The 23,873-nt window shown below is 43.5% G+C and overlaps 3 protein-coding genes across 5 annotated transcripts; 1 reads left to right on the top strand and 2 right to left on the bottom strand.

Annotated features, from left to right (window-relative positions):
- Positions 1–7,019: 7,019 nt before the first annotated feature.
- Positions 7,020–15,108, bottom strand: LOC144704122 (receptor-like serine/threonine-protein kinase SD1-6). 3 transcript variants are annotated; one of them, XM_078576370.1, is made up of 9 exons: positions 14,549–15,101; positions 13,684–14,136; positions 13,184–13,526; positions 12,552–12,668; positions 11,932–12,101; positions 11,643–11,850; positions 8,342–8,579; positions 7,519–7,669; positions 7,020–7,443 (listed from the first exon to the last, which is right to left on the bottom strand). In XM_078576370.1, exons 1-9 carry the CDS (start codon positions 15,023–15,025, stop codon positions 7,147–7,149), a joined length of 2,454 nt encoding a protein of 817 aa, XP_078432496.1. In that variant the 5' UTR covers positions 15,026–15,101; the 3' UTR covers positions 7,020–7,146. The 3 variants fall into 3 exon arrangements, with proteins under 3 accessions (XP_078432496.1, XP_078432498.1, XP_078432497.1); XM_078576371.1 differs by lacking the exon at positions 7,020–7,443 and having other exon boundaries at positions 7,581–7,719; positions 14,549–15,108; XM_078576372.1 differs by lacking the exons at positions 11,643–11,850; positions 11,932–12,101; positions 12,552–12,668; ... (1 more) ...; positions 13,684–14,136; positions 14,549–15,101 and having other exon boundaries at positions 7,519–7,719; positions 8,342–8,482.
- A 1,339-nt stretch (positions 15,109–16,447) lies between these two features.
- On the top strand, positions 16,448–21,184 carry LOC144704124 (Inositol monophosphatase family protein). Its single transcript, XM_078576376.1, has 9 exons — positions 16,448–16,651; positions 16,735–16,831; positions 16,912–17,017; positions 17,917–18,164; positions 18,304–18,363; positions 19,065–19,444; positions 20,018–20,096; positions 20,189–20,239; positions 20,950–21,184. Exons 1-9 carry the CDS (start codon positions 16,563–16,565, stop codon positions 21,100–21,102), a joined length of 1,263 nt encoding a protein of 420 aa, XP_078432502.1. The 5' UTR covers positions 16,448–16,562; the 3' UTR covers positions 21,103–21,184.
- An 897-nt stretch (positions 21,185–22,081) lies between these two features.
- LOC144705000 (pentatricopeptide repeat-containing protein At5g66520-like) lies at positions 22,082–23,458 on the bottom strand. Its single transcript, XM_078577582.1, has one exon. The coding sequence runs from the start codon at positions 23,456–23,458 to the stop codon at positions 22,082–22,084; it is 1,377 nt and encodes a 458-aa protein (XP_078433708.1).
- Positions 23,459–23,873: the final 415 nt, after the last annotated feature.

The following is a 23,873-nucleotide window of genomic DNA, read 5'->3' as shown; positions in this document are numbered from 1 at the left end:
ACATAAGCTTAAAGATGTTTTACAAAGATCGTATGCTCAATTTATGGATCCAACCATTTGGATAGATAGACGACAAAAAGACAAAGCTGCCCACAAATTTTCAGGTCGATCTGATTACTGGATTTAACTCAAGCCTAGAAGTTGGATGATTACTAGTCATCGATTTAATCCACAAGATTTCTCTCTTTTCGTCCTCATCAGAGCCGTCACATTGTTTGATTAGGGTTTTGTTTCATTTGGGAATTAAATGCAATGATTGACTGAGATTCCTCGTCATTGTCTGCGATCAACGACCCTCATCATGCCACATGTTGCCGTCGGAACAAGACAAAAAAGAGAGTTATAATTATATATTATTTAAATATATTATTACATCTAGCTCGCAGTTGATGTGGCACAGCATTAGCGTGCGCCGCATCAGTGCAGGCCCGATGAAGAACTAATCATACAGGGAAACTTATGGGCATGTGTACACAAGCGCCCCACATGTATATGTGGTGCATTGTCCTTGTGACACGTAAGTGGCGCCGAAATGTTTGACCATTCCAGAGAGAGAGAACATTTTTAATTGGTTTTTTATCCGGTCCATGTGTCACATTGATTGCAAAAAAGAGCTTATTTTCTCTGATTGGTTCACGTCACCTGCGCCAGAAAAAAGTAAAAAAGAAGGATTTTGTTAGAATCTAATGTCATTATGGCATGGCTAATCACAATGACGTAACTACTTTGTTAAATGATTGGCTGATGCCAATCATAAAATGAGCTTAATGATTGACTTTCGTCAATCATTAGACTTAATACTGATTCTTTGTCGTTTGATGAATCCAGCGAAGATACGTGGCATCACAAAGTAAATAACTTTAAATATATTCTTAAAATTCATACTTACTAATATAATGGTCCAAAAAATATACATATATATATTTACTCAGAACAATCATATCTTTCCAAATTTAATGTCAAAAAATCCAGAAAATCTTTTTTTGACTTAGAAAATTATACTCTTGTCAGAATCTATTGTCAGAAAAGTCCCCAAAATACATAAAATGCTGAGAATTTAGATTATCATTCTAAAAATAAATTTAATCATTTTAAGCTTGATAAAATACATATAAAATTATTTTAATTTCAATAAACATGTAAGTATGTTCATATTATGCTACTAAAATCGCATGTTATCAAAGCCTCCAACTTAAATAATTACTAGTCCCTTTACAATGGCATTATAAGTCTCTTGGTTGATCCATTCACCGTATAATCTCAACAAAATAACCTTCAAGTAATCAGGATATCAACTACACCTCTAAGTAAGATTATACAAACATAATGCTAGAATACGCATGGAAGACTCCATTGTTATTTTGGAAAGAGCTGATGGTCATGAGGAGAAAAGCCTACTTCTTGCCAAATATGATACTATAATCTAGGTGATGCTCTCCCTCTTTTGTTCTCATCTCTCAATTACAAATGATGGCTCCCCACTAAGTTTCTTCCCTCCTAAAATTAATAGGTAGTCATTCTTCACTTCTCATACAAATACATAATATCAATTGTGTATCAAGCAATCGAGTGTAGCGAGGCTTCTATCTAATATGTGTAAAGAGAGAAGAGAATGATGGATGACTCAAAATAACGAATGAAGGGTATGGAAAGTATAAATGATGGGCTTAGAGTACTTAGATAGCTAACTCCTATGATAAACGAAAAGAGTATATGACACCTCAATGGTATGAGAAAATAATTGAAGATGGAATATGTTGACTAAGCATGGATGATAAATTGATCAACAGTCATAAAGTGCAAAAGAAACTGCTTCCAACAGAATAAGAAACCCCATAATTCTTTTCTTTTTTTCTTCTTTTTTCATTTTTCATTCTTCTTCCCTTTTTTACAGGGGTGAAAATAAATGCAATCTTAATGAGAAAGATAATGGTGAATCAAACATCATTAAATACATTCCATGCTAATACAAGGAAGATGAACTAAGAGAAGAGGGTGTAACAAAAGCAAAAAAGAGGGATACAAAGAGGAATATATCATAAGATAGTGATATCACAAAGGGGAAGAAGAGAAGAAACTTGGAAGTAAGCATATCATAAGCATTTAGGACTAGCGGGGAATAGACGTGTGCCTTTATGAATGAGTGAAATTGGATAAATTGTGAGGGGTAAGGCAGAAAAATTGGGTGAAGAGGATACACGTATATGTTTCAAAAGGTGTTTCAAGGTAGCTCAATGAAAGGTGATTCTGTGCTTAAGAATTGAAAACATGACCCTTTTTACCCCAAGAGGGATTCACTTAATGGAGATGTAAAATTCTAGACACGATTCACTCATTGATGGGTGGATGATGGGTGGCTCACTCGGCATTCCCCTAAGACAATAGTACTTCAACCATTTGGTTATCTTGTATGTTCCTCACCCTACCAGATATCCTAACCATTTGGAAGAAAAAACACATGCATCTAGACTATGTCTCATACCATTAAGAGATGCATTTTATCCGCTACACGAGCTTAACTTCTATACTCATGTTGATAGGACATGGGGTGAGTGATTCTCCAAGATAGGCATGATTAAACTCAATTTTAGTATATCATATCCCCCAAATTTAAAGGATGCAAGGAATAAAAATATTTGGAAGCCACTTTCCTCACCCATAACTTGAAACATGGTTTGCCTCTAATTCAAGCAAATGAGGAGAAAGATAAAACAAATTGCAAACCATGGGGGCATGTGACTCAGAATGAGTGTGTACTTGGTCTTGTGCATCCTTGCTTTGTGCAATTGGGTTTCTCCTTGCTAGAGCCCTGTCAAAATGAAACTTCCTAGAGAAGGATATCTAAAAGGTCATCAAGGCTATGCATATGATAACTTTTAGTGGTTAGGAAAATAAAAGTAGAAAGCTAAGTACATCAAATATAAATACTAAAAGTTTAATTTTTCAAAAGAAAATCTAATAGCTAAGAAGAGTGATTGATGCACGATCATTTTTCTGGCTCCTCGTGTAGGTCCATGATAAATTGCAAATTAACAGGATTAATTGATGAATTTTACATTATATTTATGTGCTTTAATGACCATATTTGCATGTTATCATATAAAAATGAAGATAAATGACTTACACTTTGATTGTAATATTATTTCTAATTTTTTTATCATTTTTTACATGGTATTTAACCTCATTTCATTAAAGAAATAATTTTTTACAGGGGTTAAATACTTGGATAAAGGTTGGTAAGGGCTTTCATAATTTTTCTAGAATTTTTCCATATTTTTATATAATTTTCTGGCCAATATTTAGCCAAGAAATGATTTTTCTTATTTAAATAATTCATACTTTATTTATATGACATTTTAGAAAGCATTTTTAATATATTTATATATATATATATTAAGTAGCATCCATGTCATTCGCCCAAAATTTGGGCGAATGAATGATGCATATTATTAAAATAATCAAGAGACAGAAAAAAATGAGCATTATTGGCTCATTATGGCATCGCAAATCGCGATGCCATAACGAGCCAATCATTAGCCTACAAGCATTTAGGACGTGGCGCGGAAAGCGACGAAGAAAAGGTACATTTTAATTTTTGTGCATTTATAATTATTCTTAGTCTGTTAGCGCGTGCATTTAATGCACGCGCTAACCGACACACGTGATTCAACGTGCATGCAGCGTCGATTTTCCGTGTGCATTAAATGCACGCGGAAATCGATGATGCATGTGTCAAAAATTGCGGCTAACTTTGTCATTTTCTGTTTATTTTACAGAAAAAAATAAAAGAATGCGGTAGTCAACACACGTATCGATTATTTACGGGGTCGATTCGCCCCGTGCATTAAATGCACACGGAAGTTGACGACGCAGCATTAAAAAAATGCGGTAATCTCACCACTCTAATGATTTTTTTTATTTTAAAGGGGGCTGACGAGGGCGACGTGGCATTTTGTGCAGGAATCATTCTCCAATGATTGCTCGCCTTGGACGCAGACAACGACGTGTCAGAGCGCGATCCAAGAAGGCGCAAAACGAGAAAAAAATGCCAACCAATCAGAAAATGCCATTTTTTGAGGCATTTTGAAGAGAGATAAGGGATCCAACGGTTGAGATTAAGCGCAAGTAAAACCTTGATATCTTGAGATCTAAACGTCCGATTGGGCTGAAATTTTGAGGGCATGTTTGTCTTTTCCCCTTCTACATTCCCAATGGATATTTAAATAGAGGTCTGGAAAAGGGCGAAATTTACTTTTTGAAGCTCTCCCCAAGGATTTGGCCAAGAAGGACACATGAGTTGCTTTGGAAGTCGACAGATCTTGATCCTGCATTCAAAGTTGTAAGTTTCTGATTTGTATTTTGAACTTCTTCTTTGAACGATTCTAAAACGCCATGGGATGGGCGAAATGTACATGCCCTAGAAGTTGTTTTTAATGAAATTAGCATTGCATTTTGAGTCTGATTTGAGATCTGATTGTTAATCTTTAGTTTTAAATAGATTTGGAACAATTCTGCATTTTTTAGATTTTTAATTTAGGGTCGGATTTCACATTTTCCCCAAATGCTTCACTATCTTTCTCTAGATTGATTCGTCTAGTTTCTCTCTATAGATTTCAAATTTATTGTTTGGAAATTTAATTCAAAATATAAAAACCCTAAATATAAAATTTCAGCCATAAATTTGTCCATCTTGAACTCCAATTTCAAAATCGCTTTCTTGATTATTAAATTCCCAAATTTAATTCATAAAAAATTTCTTAAAATTTTTTTAATAATTGAGAAATTAATAATCCGAATTAATATGATCTTATAATTGAAATGATTCTATCTTGAGCTTTTTGACCGAAATATTTAGAATCAAAATTAAGTTTTTACTTGATTTTTATTAATTAAAAACATTATTAAGTACAATTAAGGTTTATTAATTGCAAAATTTATTCATCCTTGAATTAATTCATTAAAAATTGGATAAAAGTTCTTGCTTGCTGCTTCCCTGTGGTTTGACCCCTTGCTTACTCTATATTATATCTTTAGTGATTAAGGGTATTTATTAATTTTATTGTACAAGTCTAAACGCCAAATCAATGACATTTTTACACACATTTTTAGGCTTATCATTCCACCATAATTTTTGTTGGTTTAGGGTCAAGCTCCAAGTATTGCTTCAATGTTTGACCATTTAGTTTGAATTGCCGACTATTGTTTGGATCTGAAATCAAACCAGCTCCCTAATCAAACATTTTAACTATAATAAATGGTCCTTCCCACCGACTCTTTTTAAAGCTTTCTTGGAAATAACTTCAAATGTGAGTTATGAAGCCAAACTTTTTGGTATTCATGAAAATTTCACCGATTTATTTTCCTGTCATGAAAAGCCTTCATTTAGGATTTATAAATCACCAACTTCTTGTATTCCTCTTTCCTCAACTCTTGCAACTTCTGCAGAGATTTGGTGTTTCCCTGCATCTTCTAAAGAAAGATTTAATTTTTGAATCGCCCAATAAGCATGATGTTCGATTTCCACCAGAAGATTACAAATTTTACCAAATATCAGTCTATAAGGGGACATCCCAATGGGTCCCTTAAGGAAGTTCGATTAGCCCACAAAGCATCAGGTAATCTTTCTTTCCAATCCGTACCATCTGGTTGTACACAATTTTCAAGGATGTTTTTGATTTCACGGTTGTTAACCTTAACCGGGCCATTGGTTTGTGGGTGGTAAGGAGTTTTCATCTTATGATGAACCCCATACTTCTTAAGGAGGGACTTGAAATGTAAGTTATTAAAATGTGATCTACCATCACTTATGATTGCTCTAGGACATCCAAAACGTGAGAATATATTCTGAGTTAAGAATTTTAATATGATTTTATGATCACTTGTCCTCGTGTAAATACCTCGCGCTAGTCGCCCAGGTTCTGCTCCAGCTATCGCTTGCTCCCTACACCGCCCCACACGTGCTGCCTCCTTTTGTGCACCGCCTTTGCATGCACACCGCCTCCGCTCGTGCACCGCATCTACACCACAACCATCTGTGCTGCTTGCTCGCCACCATGCACCGCATGCGCACCACTCGTGTTGCGACCATCCACGCCACCAAGTCATTGTGCCTCCATCACCGTCACCTTTGTTGCTGACGAACACCGTTACTATGGTAAGGACTTATCATGTGTCGGTCTGCAAGTACGCTTGCCATACCCTGTTGCTTGTTCTTTGCTTCCATTAGTACTTTGCGAATGAGTCTCCACCTCTAGGTTTAGGGTCGTGATAGATATGACAATCATCTTCAGGGATATGACTCTTCATGGTAGCTCGTGGATGGAACATCGAGGGTGTGTGCACTAGCGCCAATGGTCGTGCTCAAACCGTCGATGTTTATTCCAGTACTGACGCCCATGCCACTGTGATGGAGGACCATCAAGAAGTCACGGGCTAGATTTGCCTGCAGCCACATGAGGCGACATGAAGGACCCGACCTCCAAGTACACAGCTTTAATCCTTTAGATCCAGTATTATCCATCATTCACTCAATAAATATGTCATTATTCACAAAAAGATCAAGTTCTCATTCAATAAATTCAATATGAAGTTACAGTCATCCCACAATATCTTTTGCACTAAGATGAAAGTCTTTTGGAGTGATTTTTTTATTGTGAGACATAGATAAATATTTTGTATGAAGTTAAAATGTACCCGAGAATGATTTTTTGGACTGAGAAGCAGATCCTTTGAAGTAAAAAAGGATGTCAGAGTCCATATGTGTATTTATAGGTGTGTTTGAGTTATAGGTGTATTTTTTACAAGTGGAAAGCAATTTGAAGAAATGACCTTAAATCTTAGTGTACTGACGCCTACTCGAATTGTTTGGGATTCAGAAGTTTCATAATGGTGAGAGATAGATTATATTATTATGAAGTTAAACTCATGAAAAACCCTTGAGGTTGGTCATAAATCACAACCATGCTAGTGGTTGGCTGTCTTTGGTAATGTCCCAGATAATATATAACTATTTAAACATCTGTGCCATAAATAATCTAGATATAAATTTGAATCAAATGACCAACCTCACATACATTCTAGGGTTTGAATACCCACCAGCCGATCATGCCATCACAATTATAAGAAGTTATTTTGTAAGCAATGTGGTCAGCGGCCACTAATGGCAGTGAAAGTGATATCGTTGACAGAGTTTGAGGAATTGGAGGAGCCATCTGGGCACACTCTCGCGACGATGAAGCCCGGTGGCTTAGGCCGAGGCAACGCCTCGCTGTTACCCCCAAACATTAAAACTACAGTTTCTATCTCAGGGCGGTCTTCCGGCCTTTCCTGCACGCAGAGGAGGCCAATCTTTATGCACTTGAGCGCCTCTGCAGTTGGAAACGATGCACCCAGGGAAGAGTCCACTATCTCTCTCTCTTTCCCTTCCTTCCACAGATTCCAGGCCTGCAAAAGAAGACATAAGTTTCTATTCTCATAGTTTGAAGGCCCACTGTCTCTTTCTCTCTCTGAAAAACTTACATCGCCGACGAGGTTAAGTCTGTGGTCGGAGTCGAAAATAGCGCGGTTCTTCCTGCCGCTTATCATCTCCAGAACGAGAACACCGAAGCTAAAGACGTCGGATTTCACCGAGAATGTCCCGTCCATAGCGTACTCCGGCGACATGTACCCGCTGGTGTAAAAAAATCACCGAAACGAGAAGTAGTTGGTGCATGACGATTCCTGACGAGGTGCCCGAATAAAGATAGAGCGATAGGTGGATAATTGGCTAGATAGACACATGGATACTTAAGTAGAAAAAGATATGGGGAAGAATGCAGATTACGTAGATATCTAAGCAGACAGACAGACAGACAGACAGATAGATAGAGAGATAGATAGATAGATAGATAGATAAATAGATGGATGGATAGATGGATAGATGGATAGATAGATAGATGGATAGATAGATAGATAGATAGCTGGATAGATAGATAGATAGATAGGTAGAGAGAGAGAGAGAGAGAGAAAGAGAGAGAGGGAGCGAAAGAAAGAACTAAAGAGTGAGTGAAAGATAGAGAGAAAGAGCGAGAGGGAGGGAGAGTGAGACTGAAGTAGAGAGAGAATGAGAGAAGAGAGAGAAATATAGAGAAATAGAGAGGGAGCGAGCGAGCAAGCGAGAGAGAGAGAGAAATAGAGAGAGAGCGAGCGAGCAAGCGAGAGAGAGAGAGAGAGAGAGAGAGAGAGAGAGAGAGCGAGAGAGAGAGAGAGAGAGAGAGAGAGAGAGAGAGAGAGAGAGAGAGAGAGAGAGAGAGAGAGAGAGAGAGAGAGAGAGAGAGAGAGAAGAGAGGTAAAAGAGGTTTACTAGGTGCCGACGACTCTACGGGTGTTGCCCTCTGCCTCGTCGCTGGCGACGACCCGAGCCAAGCCAAAGTCTGAGATCTTGGGGTTCATCCCGTCGGCAAGAAGGACGTTGCTCGCCTTGAGATCACGGTGGATGATCCTCAACCTCGAGTCCTGGTGCAGGTAGAGCAGCCCCCGCGCTACTCCCGTGATTATACGAAACCTCGTTGACCAGTCTAGCTGCAGCGCTTTGTCCTTTTCTGCCGGTTTTGACGAGACAGACACTCACATACATGTATAATGCGATGTGTAGAGAGAGAACGAGTGAGGGATGGATGAAGATGGAGTGAGAACGAAGGGCTCAGTCAAAAACGCAGGGCATACTATGCTTCACATGCACGTATATTCTTATATGTCGAGAGAGGAAGAGGGAGGGATGGATGAAGATCGAGAGAAAAGCAAGCATTCATTATACGATGACGGCGTCTTCAGATACCGTGAAATAGGGCAGGTGGAGAGCTTATGCGGAAATGGAAGTGACTTAAATGAGGAGAGATCGTGAACCATGGATCATACGTTCAGGGAGATATGGTGAAGAAATTATATGAAAGAGTAATGAGAGAGAGAACAAGAAGAGACCGACTGAAATATTAGGAGAATGTTCAGTAAGCTGGACGTCTCCATTAAAGGAATTGTAAGAGAGACAGAGAAAGAGAGAGATAGAGAGAGAAAGAGAGAGAGAGAGGGACAAAGAGAGGGTGAGAAAGAGAGAGAAAGGAAATGAGAAACAGAGGGAGAGAAAGAGAAGATAGAGAAGGAGAGGGAGAAAGTGAGAAAGAGAACGATACAAAGAGAGGGTGAGAAAGGGAGAGAAAGGAAGTGAGAAAAAGAGGGTGAGAAAGAGAAGAGAGAGGAGAGATAGAAAGTGAGAACGAGAGCGAATCAAAGAGAGGGTGCGAAAGAGAGAGAAAGAAAGTGAGAAAAAGAGGGTGAGAAAGAGAGAAGAAAGAGAAAGTGAGAAAGAGGGGAAGAGAACGAGAGACGAGAGAGAGAAAGAAAGTGAGAAAAAGAGGGCGAGAAAGAGAGGAGAAAGAGAAAGTGAGAAAGAGGGGAAGAGAAAGAGAGAAGAGACAGGGAAAGAGAGGGAGAGAAAGAGAAAGAGAGGGTGAGAAAGAGGGAAGAGAGAGAGAGAGAGGAAAAGAGGGTGAGAAAGAGATAAGAGAGAGAGAGAAAGAGAGAAAGAGGAAAAGAGGGTCTGAAAAAGAGAATAGAGAGAGATAAAGGAAAACTGGGTGAGAAAGAGAGAAGACAGAGAGATAGAGGAAAAAAGGAGAGAAAGAGAGAAGACAGAGAGAAAGAGGAAAAGAGGGTCTGAAAAAGAGAAGAGAGAGAGATAAAGGAAAAATGGGTGAGAAAGAGAGAAGACAGAGAGATAGAGGAAAAAAGGAGAGAAAGAGAGAAGACAGAGAGATAGAGGAAAAAAGGAGAGAAAGAGAGAAGACAGAGAGATAGAGGAAAAAAGGAAAGAAAGAGAGAAGAGAGAGAGGAAGTGAGAAAGAAAGAAGTGGGGGAGAGAAAGAGGAAAAGAGGGTAAGATAGAGAGAAGAGAGAGAGGAAGTGAGAAAGAAAGAAGTGGGGGAAAGAGAGAAGAGAGGGAGAGAGAAAAAGAGAGGAGGGGAATAAGAGAGAGTGAGAAAGGAAGTGAGAAAGAGAGAAGAGAGAGTGAGAAAGAGAGGGTGAGAAAGAGAGAAGAGAGAAGAGAGAGTGAGAAAGAGAGAAAGGAAGTGAGAAAGAGAGAAGAGAGAGTGAGAAAGAGAGGGTGAGAAAGAGAGAAGAGAGAAGAGAGAGTGAGAAAGAGAGAAGAGAGCGAAAAAGAGAGGGTGAGAAAGAGAGAAGAGAGTTAGGGTGAGAAAGAGAGGAGAGAGAGAAAGAAGAGAGGGTGAGAAAGAGAGAAGAGAGAGAGCGAAAGAGAGGGTGAGAAAGAGAAAAGAGAGACAGAGAGAAAGAGAGAAAGTGAGAGAGAGAGGGCGGCAAAGAGATACGAGAGAGAGAGATAAAGAGAACGAGAAAGAGAAGGTGAGAAAGAGAGAAGAGAGAGAGAAAGCGAGAAAGGGAGATGAGAAAGAGAGAAGAGAGAGAGAGAGAAAGAGAAAGAGAGGGTGAGAATGAGAGAAGAGAGAGAGAGAAAGAGAAATAGAGGGTGAGGAAAAGAGGGTGAGAAAGAGCAAAGTGAGCGAGAGAGAGAAAGAGAAAGAGAGGGTGAGAAAGAGAAAAAGAAAGAGGGAAGAGATAGAAAGAGAAAGAGAGGGTGAGAAAGAGAGAAGAGGGCATAAAGAGAAAGAGAGAGGGCGAGAAAGAGAGGAAGTGAGAAAGAGAGACGAGAGAAGAGAGAGAGAAAGAGAGAGAAAGTGAGAAAAAGAGAAGAGAGAGAGCGAGAGAAAAAGGGAGAACGAGGGGGATAGAAAGAGAGAATAGTGGAAGAGGAAAGTGAGAAAGAGAGAAAAGAGAGAGAGGGAGAGAGAGAGAGAGAGAGAGAGAGAGAGAGGGGAGAGAAAGAGGGAAAGTGAGAAAGAGAAAAAAGAGAGAGAGAAAGAAAGAAAGAGGGAAAGTGAGAAAGAGAAAATAGAGAGAGAGAAAGAGAGAAGAGAGGAAGAGGGAAATTGAGAAAGAGAAAAGAGAGGAAGAGAGAGTGAGAAAGAGGGGAGAGAAAGAAAGAAGAGAGGAAGAGGGAAAGTGAGAAAGAGAGAAGACAGGAAGAGGGAAAGTGAGAAAGAGAGAAGAGAGGAAGAGAGAGAGTGAGAAAGAGAGAGAGAGAGGAGAAAGAGAGAGAGAGGGGGAGAAAGTGAGAAAGAGAGAGAGAGGGGGAGAAAGTGAGAAGAGAGAGAGAGGGGAGAGAGAGTGAGAAAGAGAGAGAGAGGGGCGAGAGAGAGTGAGAAAGAGAGAGAGAGCGAGGGGGAGAGAGAGTGAGAAAGAGAGAGAGAGAGGGGGAAAGAGTGAGAAAGAGAGAGAGAGGGGGAGAGAGAGTGAGAAAGAGAGAGAGAGCGAGGGGAGAGAGAGTGAGAAAGAGAGAGAGAGAGGGGGCGGAGAGAGGGAGAAAGAGAGAGAGAGAGAGGGGGGAGAGGGAGAGGGGGAGAGGGGGGGGAGAGAGTGAGAGAGAGAGAGAGAGAGCGAGAGAGGAGGGGAGAGAGAGAGGGAGAGAAAGTGAGAAAGAGAGGAAGAGTGGAGGAGTCCGTTCAAGGATTTGGATGTCCCCGTTAAGAGAGAATAGGAAATAATGATAACAAAATGGAGACAAGGAGAGAGGGAGATAGAGAGTGACAGACCGAAAATGAAGGAGTCCAGGCTTCCGTGAGGCATGTACTCGTAGATGAGAATCCTCTCCTCGCCGTCGACGCAACAGCCGAGGAGGCCGACGAGGTTACGATGCTGTAGCTTAGCGATGACACTCACCTCGTTCATGAACTCATTCAATCCCTGAGAAGAGCTCTTCGCCAGCCTCTTCACCGCCACTTCTTTTCCTTCCAACAAACCCTACAGATAGAAACAATGACTAAACAAAACGAACCCTGATTCCTATTTTCCAGAAGAAAAAAAAATCGATTTCTAGCTTACTCTGTAAACAGGGCCGAACCCTCCCTCGCCGAGCTTGTTTGCGGCGGAGAAGTCGTCGGTGGCTGCAATAATGGCCGGAAGTTCATACATTGGGAGGTCAAGCTCCGGCGAAGTGTTCATCTCCACCTTTCGCTGTTGACTCTTCGTGCTATGGGAACTTCGCATAGCCACTGCATAATCGGAAGAACAATCAAACACACAAGCTCACTTCATGAACTAATTATTAAACCCGCTCATTCCGATATCTTAATTCAGTAATAAACGTCAGTGAATAATTTGAATTGGGATTATGATATACAAAGTAATTGTTGACATAAGAATATTAATCCAACAAGATAGATAGATTGATAGATAGATAGATAGATAGATAGATATATAGATATATAGATAGATTGATAGATAGATTGATAGATAGATAGATAGATAGATAGATAGATAGATAGATAGATAGAGAGAGAGAGAGAGAGAGAGAGAGAGAGAGAGAGAGAGAGAGAGAGAGAGAGAGAGGAGACTGCTTCTATTAAGAGAGATTGTAAGGTTGAAGGACGTAGAGAGAGGAGACTGGCTTCCTTAACAAAGATATTAAGAGAAAGACAGAGAGAGGGGGGGTCTGTACTTGCCTCTGTTGCTCTTCCTCCGTCTCCAAAGAAATCGGCTTAACAGCGCAAGAAGAAGCAAAAGCAGGGCAGCTGCCGCCGGTATTGGCCATATTCTTCTCGGTGCACCCGGTGAATCGCCTGCGAAGCGATGAGAGCCGACTCTTCGTTCTCAAACGTCCAATATGACAGATTCATAAACTTGGGTTTCGAAACGGGTAAAAATCTTTCATGTTAGCTAGTTTTCCCAATCGGAAATTACCCAAAAAAAAACTTGACGATGAACTCCGCGTGAAAAACGCACTGGATTTTCGCCTGGTTTAATGATATGCATGACGGAGAAAAGAGCCTTTGAAATTGAACTCCGCGAGAAACAACAAATGAGAGAAATTTCCGAGAATTGCTCAGAAGGAAACTCTAAACTACGGTCAACCCAAGAAAGACGAAGGCTGTGGTGTCGAGTTTTACCGATGCCATCAAGCACAAAACAAAAAGTAGAGGATTTTCGAGAATTTCCCTGAAGGAAAGAAAAGAATTCCTAAAAATTGAACTCCGCCGGAGAGGCTAAACAAGATAAACTTCTGAGAATTGCCCTGAAAGAAACCCTAAACTATGGTCTACCCAAGAAAGAAGAATGCAGGACTGTCGAGCTTTACCAACGTCAGCAAGAGCAAGACGAACAAACAAATCCCCGCCGTCGTCATAGTAGATGCGAATATCCACAAGCTCGCCGCTCCACATCAAGCAGCCATGTTCTGTGCCATTGACGACCTGCGCGGCGGCGTAGGCCGCGCAAGAGCAGTTCCTCAAGCAAGCCTCTCTACACTCCTCCATCCCCATCGTCTTCTCCATCGCCACCCTCGAAGTGTCGGGCAGCTTCGCGTTGGTCACCTTAACAAACCCATACGCCCCGCTTTCGCACTCCACCGCCGTGCTCCTCCTGCATCCGTCCTTCCAATCGCGTAGCTTCCAATTCTCCGGCGAACTCGGTTCAAATCCCTGCAAATCACAACCATTTTCAAAGCTTCGACGTCAACGTTGAAGCCAAAGCCAAAACGAAGGGTTTATGGTTAAATCCCTGCAAATCACCGCCATTTTCAAAGCTTCGACGTCAACGTTGAAGCCAAAGCCAAAACGAAGGGTTTATGGTTCTTACGCGCAAGCAATCGCACAAGAGAGATTGGCTCGCGTCGCAAACTGCGAAGGGGCCACAGTAGCCGTAGTGGTCGCAGTCGTCCCTGGGGGCGTACCAGTAGAGGGTCCAGTGGCCCTCTTCCTTCCAAACGAGCCGCTCCATTACGCCGTTCGCCTGGAGCACCAGTCTGGAGAGAATAGACGTGTTCTTCATGGTGAACTCGTAGTAGGCCTCTTTGGCGTTGGAGACGAAGCGTAACTTGAAGAAATCGTAGGTGGTCATTTGGGGGATTCCGCTGAACTTCTCGCCGACCCACGGGCCTGATCTCCAGACTTGGTTCTCGCCTTTGAGCAGGAAGGTTTGAGGGTCGCCGTGAATGTTCGGGTAGAAGGTGTAATCGCCTGGGGCGGGGTCGTCGGCGGACTTCCATGAAGTGAGATTCTTCGTCTTTCTGGTTGTCCAGTCCACACCCACCTTCAGAATTTAAGAAAGAATGATCGCAGATCAACATCCCGTAAAAAGTTTTAAGAAGAGAAGTGTAGCTTTGAGTCTATTTTATAGAAAAAAAGACAATTTGTGTCCCAGCAGGATTGTGGGGAAGTGTTTGAGATCGAAAATCCTGCCTAAATGATCTATAAGCTCTAACTTTTATCACTTCTCTTTCAGGTTCACCTATCAAGAGACACCTTCACGAAGAGAAGAATTTATGAAGAGAACTAGCATCGTAACTACAACCTATTGCTTTTACCGGACGTTAAACGCGCTTGAATCTTAACAAGTTAGTAGAGCACGGTCGTAGGTGTGAACTCCAAAAAACAACACACTGCCACGGTTTATAACTTAAGCTTTTAAGACGGATTTCCAAGAAGTTGTAATCAACACCCACCTTCATGTAGGGAAGAATGGTGTCGGTGGGGTGGTCGAAGCTCTGCCAAGCGTATTCTCCAGCGGCGCCGGAGACGGCAAAATTGCCGGTCGGCAAAAGCTTAGCCGCGGGCCGCGCAGGCATCGCCGGCAGCGCCGCCCAGTAGACTTTCCCCCTAGAATCAGAGATAAATAGACCACCGCTGGCGGAGATGGATAGAACTCCGGTGCTATCTTTCAATGGAGTTTCCCTGTTGGCGACCCAGATCACCGTTTGAACAGTGATCCTGTTATACCATATCCCCACGTACCTGAAGCTCGACTTCCCGGGGGAGAAGAAGCCAAGCTTGAACACCCCATCAGAAGAAACAAGGAATTCCCCATCAGGCAATGGCCTGCCGAAGACAAGACTGTCTCCAGCGCCGGAGACGACGAAGAGCGTCGGCAGAACGGCTGCGAAGAAGAACAAGTTCTTGGATTGTATTCGTCCTCCGAACATGTTGAAGTCCTCCGTAGAAGAAGAGGAGCTCTGACCTTCGTATACGATCGAAGGATAAGATCAAAAACTCCCCTTCTTTGGGCCAATCGAAAGATACAGCTCGTTGCCGGCGGAAGAACGGCGCTCGCGCAATTATCTCGCCGGATGCACGGAATGGAAGTTTTAATGCGCGGGATAGAACACGGACACAACGGATTACGTCGTCTATTCATGTTCGGTGGACATTAACGCGGTTTAAAACCAGTGTTCGCAACTTATCAGCCATTCTCTATGTAATTCGAAGCTTCACTTACGGTACAAGTATCCCAATTTTGTTTAATCCTCTCTTTTAACGTTCTTTTATCTCGCAGGGAAAACTTTGATTGTGAAACAAGTGCAGTATGTTTGGTCTGCTGGTCGGTGTTCCCAAGATTTTTTACCAGGCTTTCTATGCAGTCTTAATTGTTGCGAACATAATTAAGCGGAGTTCATTCTATGTCTTTCTTGAACAGAACATTTAGTTTCATCATTTTTCATGATTTATTCTGCAATTAGATTTAAAGTATCCATCGTGCATAATAGTTGAAACTTAGAAGTGATGCATGGATGCTTGGTTACCCAGTTAACAACATGATAAGCGCAAGATTAATAAGTTTAAAATCATGTAAAATACGTGTATCCTCATCATCATTTATGGTTTTATCTTCTTCGTCGGATGATTTGAAGCTTCGTAAAGGGTATACATTTCCCTCGCCGAATGTCAAAAGTCATCGTTCACTAGTGATTTCGTCATGTTGACTGATAGAGTCCTCAGGGATGGTGAATGTCTATAGTGAAGTAAACACTTGTCTATCTTTTTTGTGATTAATTTTATGTATGCTATTTTCCGTCCACGATTACCCTTTTTGTAGCGATTCCTTCTTTTTTTTATCTATTGGAGACTGAAATAAATCATTATTACAGATGTTTGTGAATTTTAGCTTCTACTTAAGAATTTAATCTTATTTTAAATTTGAGCTTTTATCATATTTAAAATCGTAATCGAACTAGATAAAAACTAAAAAAGGAGAAAACCAAATTTCTCTTAATTTGCATGAATTATTCATTAACATAACGACAAGAAAAACTCAATGAAATATTTTACAAACTTGAACTAATGAAATCTTGTCTGACAAATATCGCAGAAAAATAGATATATTTATTGTCCCTGAATCCAACGTTCCCTCATAAAAAAACATCAAACTCATGTATCATATCCACTAACAATTGGTTCTGTCTATTCAAACTTTAATTGTACACATGATATTGAAGAGTTCAAACACACTTTTACATGAACTAAGTCTATAATTTGTCTTATGTGTCTTTCCGGCGACAAGCATTTGCCAGTGATCAATGATCTACAAGTGACCCATTTCTAGACAAGCTCTAGAACAATTACAGCAGGAAAAACAACAGATGGGCGAAAAAATCTTTGGTCCAAAACGCTTCCTTTCAGATTTATAGATGAACGTATCTTCCATATTCCTCGAAAAGAGCAGGCACGTCAGAGCCCCCTCTGATGACAACGTTGTCTCCATTCCGCCTTCATGGCCTTCATGGCAGCGCCCGCTTAATCAGAGCCCGCTCCTGCACTTCAAGCGTCGTCAGGTTTTCTTTTCTCTTGTTTTTCTCTGTTCTGTTCTGGTTGTTCGCAACTCTTCCTCGAGTTTTCTATAGTTTTTCGCTTTCAGATCGCATCTTCCATTTCCATCGGAGAATGGGAAATATCACAGAGAGCTCGCCGCCGGGATCGACGTCGTCGAGAGGGCCTGCCGCCTCTGTCTCGACGTGGGTTTTTTGAATTAGTCACTACCCACGACGGAGAAGAGATTCTGGCGTGCTTGACGACGGTTTTCAATGACTCTCAGGTGAAGAAATCGTTGGTTTCCGGTGATGGGCGACTCTGGGAGGAGAAGAAGGATCAGACCCCCGTCACAGTTGCCGATTTTGGAGTCCAGGCCCTCGTCAGCTTGGGTAGCTGCTTCTATTCATCACCCATCGTTCCACTGGACGAAAATTTCAATAATTTTTCCGGGTTTTCTCTGAATTCGGTCATCTGGGTGGGATGCTAGAACTAGGCACTGATCTTGATTGGGATTTCCTGGTTTTCTTTGAATTGGGTCATCTGGGCGGGATGCCAGAACTATGCACTGATCTTGATTGGGATTTCCTGGTTTTCTTTGAATTCGGTCATCTGGGTGGGATGCTAGAACTAGGCACTGATCTTGATTGAGATTTCCTGGTTTTCTTTGAATTGGGTCATCTGGGCGGGATGCCAGAACTATGCACTGATCTTGATTGAGATTTCCTGGTTTTCTCTGAATTGGGTCATCTGGGCGGGATGCCAGAACTATGCACTGATCTTGATTGAAATTTCCTGGTTTTCTCTGAATTGGGTCATCTGGGCGGGATGCCAGAACTATGCACTAATTCTGATTGACATTTCAGGGTTTGCTCTGAATTCGGTCATCAGGGTGGGATGCCAGAGCTAGGTACTGATTCTGATTGCGATCTGGTCTGAGTTGCCCGATCAAAAGTTAGATCAATTGAAGACTCTATTTGATCGGAATTCAATCTAATCACTTGATCGAATCAGATCAGATCACAATTGATCGATCAAAAATCGATAATCTAATCCTTTCTACCAAATCGATCAGATCATGATCGATCAACCTAATCATGGGATTGAAATTGATCATATCATGATCGTTCAATCTAATCACCTCTATCGAATCGATCAGATCATGATTGCATTTGGAGTCCAGGCCATCGTCAACTTTTCTGGGCATCCCCACACATCATTTCTCTTGCAAAAATTTTCTAGATTTTTTTCTGGGCTTTCTCTGAGTTGGGTCGTCTGTGTGGACTGGCAGAACTGAGCAGATTGTTTCCTTCGATTCCCCTGGTGGCTGAAGAGGACTCATCATTCCTGAGGTCAAACTCGGCAGGTTCACCAGAGAATTCGGATGATCCCAATAGTCTTGTGAGTGCAGTCCTTAGAGCCGTGGCTGCCGAGGCCAGCAACTCTGAGGAAACTCTGACTGTGGAGACTGTGCTTGGGGCGATTGACAGAGGTGGAAAGCAAGCCTTTTCCCAGGGTGAAAGACCCATTGCTTACTGGGTAATCAACCGATCAATCATCATCATCATCATCATCATCGCTATCGTCCTTATCATCTTCTTCTTCTTTGTATTCTTCTTCTTCTTCTTCATTTTTCTCTTTTTCGGATTTATCATCCTCACACTTTCTTTGCTTGCAGGTGCTTGATCCAATCGATGGGACGCGAGGATTTCTGAAGGGTAATGATGCCCTCTATGTGGTTTGTCTTCCTACAACTCTGCCTAGTCTGAGATTATATTAAAATGACGCCTCCGAGATCTCTTAACTTTTCCGAAATGCTGCGTCAGTCATCCATATTTGACTTGTATGTCAATTCATCAATTTTTCCCATTTCACTCAATGTATCTATCAAATATTGTTTTCTCCAAGTTTTTCAGTCTTCAAGTTTGAATGTTGACCATGGACTTGGTCCTGATCAAAGGTTCATATCGACGGGGATCTTTGATTTGATCTTAATGTATCATCAAAACCAGGATCAATTGAATATTGGTTTGAGCAAAAATCAATTTCATCATTTCGTTCAGACCGTGATCAATCAATCAAAATGGTAATTTCATTAATTTGGTTTTGTGGGAACATTTTGGTCATTTTTGCATGACTTTTTGGCCCCTGTCATGTAAATTTTGTCCATTTCACTTTAAAATTTTTCCTGCTTCACATACTTTTTAGTCTTCTCCCCCAGTCTTTTTGGAAACAACCTTAATTTTGTTTATTCTTTTATATATCAAATCCATGAAGAATCCATTGATCAAGTATTGATCGATCGGTCAATTCAATTGATCTTTTGGATCACTGAGGATCGGTCGGAACAGTGTTTGAGTAATGGATCGTCACCATATACTGTCTATAGCACTTGTATCTCTAAAGTTTCACCAAAGATCCATCTCTCAAAAAATTCAGGTAGGTCTTGCTCTCATTGTGGAAGAAGATGTAGCACTTGGTATTATGGGATGCCCCAACTGGAAGAACAGTACCGGCAAGGAGAACAATGGAGATGAATCTACTCCATTCGATCAAGGGATAATCATGATCGCCCATGCAGGGTGTGGGACTTGGTCGCGTAATTTCTCGGCTTCTTTGGATGTTTCGGTGGACGTGGAAAATACATGGAAGAGATGTTATGTGGATCTTTATTCTCTGATACATCAGGCTATTTTCTGCATTCCTGAGAGCCAGCAATGGAAATCTTTGCCTTTATCATCCTCTTATGGAATCTCTCACGATGCCGATGATGCAGAAACAGAGGATAAGATTACTCTTCTGAAAGTATGTTGCGGGAGGTACTGCCACTCATCTCAGTCCTTTTTTCCCAAAAATTATGGTTTTCTTGTTCTGACGGGTGATGAACTAGTAGAATTACTACTACATATGGGGTAGTTATTACTGTTTGGCACGTTCCAGGTCAGGTTTGAGTAGTGGGTTTGGGTCAGTTGACCCCATCCGAATTTGACCTGACCCTACCCCTGACCTGCCTAGGGACGGTTTCGAACATGTTCAATGAGCAATAGGGCAGTTCACCTCGGCTTCATGATTCGAACTGCCCACCGAGCAGGGGTTTATTGGGATGCAAAATTCACCTAAATGGTGAATTTTCGTGTAGAACTGCCTGCCCCTTCCTAGACTTGCCGCTTTGGTTAGATCAAGTAGTTGACCTGACCCAAAGTTGACCCAAACTGACCCGAACCCTAATCAACCCAACCCTGACTTGCCCTCTTGGTGGAGTTAGCTTTGCCGAGCCAACCTGACAGCCAAACACTGGTGGTCATTTCAGATATATATTTTCTCTTCCATCTTCATCTTCATAACACTTTGATTTCAATGATATTTGTAATGCTTAATTTTCCCTCGTGCAGCTTATGTAAGTACCTTATGGTGGCGTCAGGGAGGGCATCTGCATTCATTCAACGAGCAAGGAGACGGAGAAGTATCAAGGTCCGCCGCTGATATTTTATTTTCCCCTATTCGAAAATGACGATGTCATTCAAATATGTTTCCCTGGGCACTAAATTCTCCTGGGTTTACAGGTGTGGGATCATGTGTCTGGAATGGTGTGTGTTCACGAAGCAGGGGGGAAGGTACGCAAAATTCTCCATCTCCGTGTGTCTGGGTTCAATTTTTCACCTCCATCTCTGTGTGGCTGGAAGGTGTTAGGACATTGTTACAGTTTGGGCGATCAATCCGCCTATGCCAGGATGAGGCCGAGCAGAATAAGCGATTGGCCTCATAGTTTGTCTGAAGATCTTATCGGCCAAGTCAGTCATCAAATTGGCCAAGTCAAGAACTCTGCCATGATGGCTGATTTAAACTCGTGTTTGACGGAGTTGATATATCATTAGGCTGGTTGATCTGATCGGCTTACTATCCCCATAAGCCTATAAAGTAGAGATGTATGATCTGTTATTTGCTTACATGATCGACCAGACCCAGCCGGTTTGAGGTTGACAGATCAATCAGCAGAGTCAGTCATTGAATTGGGAATGACTGAACTCGGGCAAGATTTGATGAAAAAGTCCGATCAAATCTCGGATCAACTCTACCTTCTAGTCATGATCACGCCAAACCCAATGTACCATATGAGCTTAAAGAAAGCTCTATCAGAAGAAAACCCTTTCATCCTTTAATCCAAGTCATTTCTTGGGTATAGGCCAGATTTTCTTAATTGTCTGAATTCTGGGATGCGACATAACTTGTAGGCTAATCTCCTCTCTTTTAAATCTTAGAAGTTTTTTGTTTTCTGCATCAAGGGCTCTAATTTTCTACTAATAAGATGATGTGAATATTGCAGGTGACTGACTGGAGCGGTGATCACCTAAATCTCAAGATTGATTCGTTGGAGAGAAGGATCATTTCTCCATCCGGCGGCATTCTTGTCACCAATCATCACCTTCATAAGCAACTTGTCTGCCTTCTCCAACCATCAACCTCCCCACTTGAATGACTCACTCATTCTTGCTCATGGGTGTTTAATTATCTTGTGATCACTGTTCACCATTAATACAAAATGGCTTTGAATGGGTGTCTTTAAAGACCCGAAAAATAAAGTGAATTGAATTTCAGAAATAGATGTTTCGATATCCCCAAAACATATGAAAATACCATCTATTTATTAAATCAAAAAACTTTGAGCGATTTTCTGCGCTAATGCCTTGATTTTTTCTTTCTCCAACCATCTACTTCCCCACTTGCATGACTCGCTCATTCCTGCTCACAATATCGTGTGAGCACTGTTCATCATTAATACAGATGGCTCTGAATGGATGTCTTTAAAGACCCAAAAAAATTGAATTGAATTGAATTGAAAGAAGCAGGTTTTTCGATTTGCCCATAAAATACTAATTGAAATACCCTATATTCATTAAGCAAAATAATGTGTGTTTCTAAAGACCCAAAAAATTGAAGTAGCAAATCTTTCGATTTGTCCAAGACACATTAAAATACCATCTATTCATTTAATCAAATGAGTGACCGTCTTTCAACAGCCAAAAAATTAAATGAAGATTTATGTCTGAAAAGAAAGATCAGATCTTTCGATTTTCCAAAAGCACAATAAAATACCATTTATTCATTAATCAAAACCTTGGGGGATTTTCAGCACGAGTCACAGTTCATCAATATACAAATGGCTGTGAATGGCTGTCTTTGAAGACCCCAAAAAAATAAATTACATTAAACTTGAAAAGCAAGAGCAGATCTTTCGACTTTCCTAAAACATAATAAAATACCATCAATTCAGCACGAGTCACCCATTCTTGCTCGCGAGTGTTTTAATGAATTACGACTCACTGTTCATCTTTCATACAAAAATGGCTGTGAACGGGTGAAACATTCAACACCCAAAAAAAAAAAAAGAATTGAATCTGAAAAGAAAGAGTAGAAATCTTTCGACTTCCCCAAAAAAACAATAAAAAATCCAATCTTTATTTCCCGTCGACCGAGTCAAACCTGTCGCCGGCGATGAACTGGCGGAGCCGCCCGTTGACCTCGACGCCGCTCCAGCCGGGGGTTCTCCCCTGGCGGCGCCGCCTCCCCCGCGCCGCCTCCACGTGGCGGCCCGCCGCCGCGTACACGTTGGCCAGCATGACGGCGGCGGCGCCGCCGTCCTCCCCCTCCCGAATCAGCCGCGCCGCCGCCCTCTCCGCCGTGGCCACGTCGCCCCGCCGGCCGCTCGCCGCCACGATCGAACTCCAAATCCGCGCATCGGCCCGCACCGCCCCCATCCGCCCCACCACCGCCGCCGCCTCCGCCGCCCGCCCCGCCCTCCCCAGCAAGTCCACCAAACACCCGTAGTGCTCCACCTTGGGCGCCGCCACCTTGGCGAAGATCCGACGGCCCTCCTCCACCATCCCCGCCGCCGCGCACGCCGCCAACGCCCCGATGAACGCCACGTCGTCCGCCGCCACCCCCGCCGCCTCCATCTCCCTGAACCTCGCCACCGCCGCCGCCCCCCGCCCGTGCGCCGCCATCGCCGCCACCACGCTCGTCCACGCCGCCAGATTCCTCTCCCGCATTCCCTCGAACACCTTCTCCGCCGCCGCCACGTCGCCGCACTTGCCGTACATCTCGATCAGCGCCGTCCCGACCTCCACCCCCACGGCGGCGCCGCCGCCGGCGGCGTAGCCGTGGAGCCACCGGCCCAGCGCCAGCGCGCCGAGCTGCGCGCAGGCCGACAGCGCGCCGACCAGGGCCGCCCCCCCCGGCGCGGCCCCCGCGCGCTGCATCTCCGCGAACCGCGCCAGCGCCTCTGCCGGCCGCCCCGCCTGCGCCAGCCCCGACACGACCGCCGTCCACGTCACCGCGTTCCTCTCCGGCATTTCCTCAAACAGTTCCTGCGCCGCCTCCGCCTCGCCGCCCCTAAACAGCGCCGTCAGCAGCGTGTTGTACGACACCACGTCCGCCGCGGCGCAGAGCTCGAACGCGCGCCGCGCGGCGCCGGGCTCAGCCGCCAGCGAGTAGAAGTGGATCAGCGCGTTCGCCACGTGGACGGCGGAGGAGAACCCCAGCCGCTCCGCCTGCCCGTGGGCGGCGCCGCCGTGGGCTCTGGCGCCCGCCGCCGGGAGCGCCGCCGTCGCCGCTGAGATCAGCGCCGGGAGCGTGTAAGAGTCGAAGGGCAGCCCCCGGCGGAGGAGGTAGCGGTGCAGCCGGACGACGGCGGCGGCGCCGCCGCCCGCTCTGCCGTAACCGCGGATGACGGTGTTGACGGTGAAGACGACGGCGGCGGCGGGCCGCCGGAGCAGCTCGCCGGAGACAATGACCCGCGCGTGGGCCGCGGCGGCGCTCAGCCGCCGCCTCTCCATAACAACACCCACCACTCTTCATAACTCTACCGTCTATACATATATTAATATAAATGTTGGAGGGCGTCAGTTTTCCCAAAGTTGTTGAGATTATACAAAGCGTGGGCCTAAGTCGAGGAATAACATTGATCGGCGAAGAATCTACGGCGGCGGCGGCGGCGCGGGGAGGACTCGTCGCTGCTGGACTCGGTAGGCGGAGGCGGCGCCGCGTCGGTGGCCGGATCGGGCGTCTGGAGCGCGGATCCAGACCGTCCGATCGGATCGACGAGATCGGACGAAGAAGAAGAAGAAGAAGAAGAAGAAGAAGAACGGTCGATCGAGGGCTTGGCTGGGCGGGAAGAGCAGCGGTCGCAGAGGGCGATGGCGCGGGCGGGGCGCGCGCCGGCGGCGGTCCACGGCGTCGCCGCCGGGCAGC

Source organism: Wolffia australiana, chromosome 6 (assembly GCF_029677425.1).
Source record: "Wolffia australiana isolate 7733 chromosome 6, ASM2967742v1".
In the NCBI taxonomy this organism is placed as follows: domain Eukaryota; kingdom Viridiplantae; phylum Streptophyta; class Magnoliopsida; order Alismatales; family Araceae; genus Wolffia; species Wolffia australiana.
This window is presented reverse-complemented; position numbering and strand designations above follow the sequence as displayed.

What these genes read in the sequence shown, in the direction of transcription:
- LOC144704122 (XM_078576370.1), bottom strand. Translation starts at nt 15,025, where the DNA reads ATGTTCGGAGGACGAATACAATCCAAGAACTTGTTCTTCTTCGCAGCC. An exon ending in CGTAGAGTCGTCGGCACCTA is followed by an intron (nt 7,670 to 8,341) that starts GTAAACCTCTTT and finishes TTTTTACACCAG; the next exon opens with CGGGTACATGTCGCCGGAGT. An exon ending in GACTTAACCTCGTCGGCGAT is followed by an intron (nt 7,444 to 7,518) that starts GTAAGTTTTTCA and finishes CTTCTTTTGCAG; the next exon opens with GCCTGGAATCTGTGGAAGGA.
- LOC144704124 (XM_078576376.1), top strand. Translation starts at nt 16,563, where the DNA reads ATGACAACGTTGTCTCCATTCCGCCTTCATGGCCTTCATGGCAGCGCC. An exon ending in AAAGACCCATTGCTTACTGG is followed by an intron (nt 18,165 to 18,303) that starts GTAATCAACCGA and finishes CTTTGCTTGCAG; the next exon opens with GTGCTTGATCCAATCGATGG. An exon ending in CTGAAAGTATGTTGCGGGAG is followed by an intron (nt 19,445 to 20,017) that starts GTACTGCCACTC and finishes TCCCTCGTGCAG; the next exon opens with CTTATGTAAGTACCTTATGG.
- LOC144705000 (XM_078577582.1), bottom strand. Translation starts at nt 23,458, where the DNA reads ATGGAGAGGCGGCGGCTGAGCGCCGCCGCGGCCCACGCGCGGGTCATT.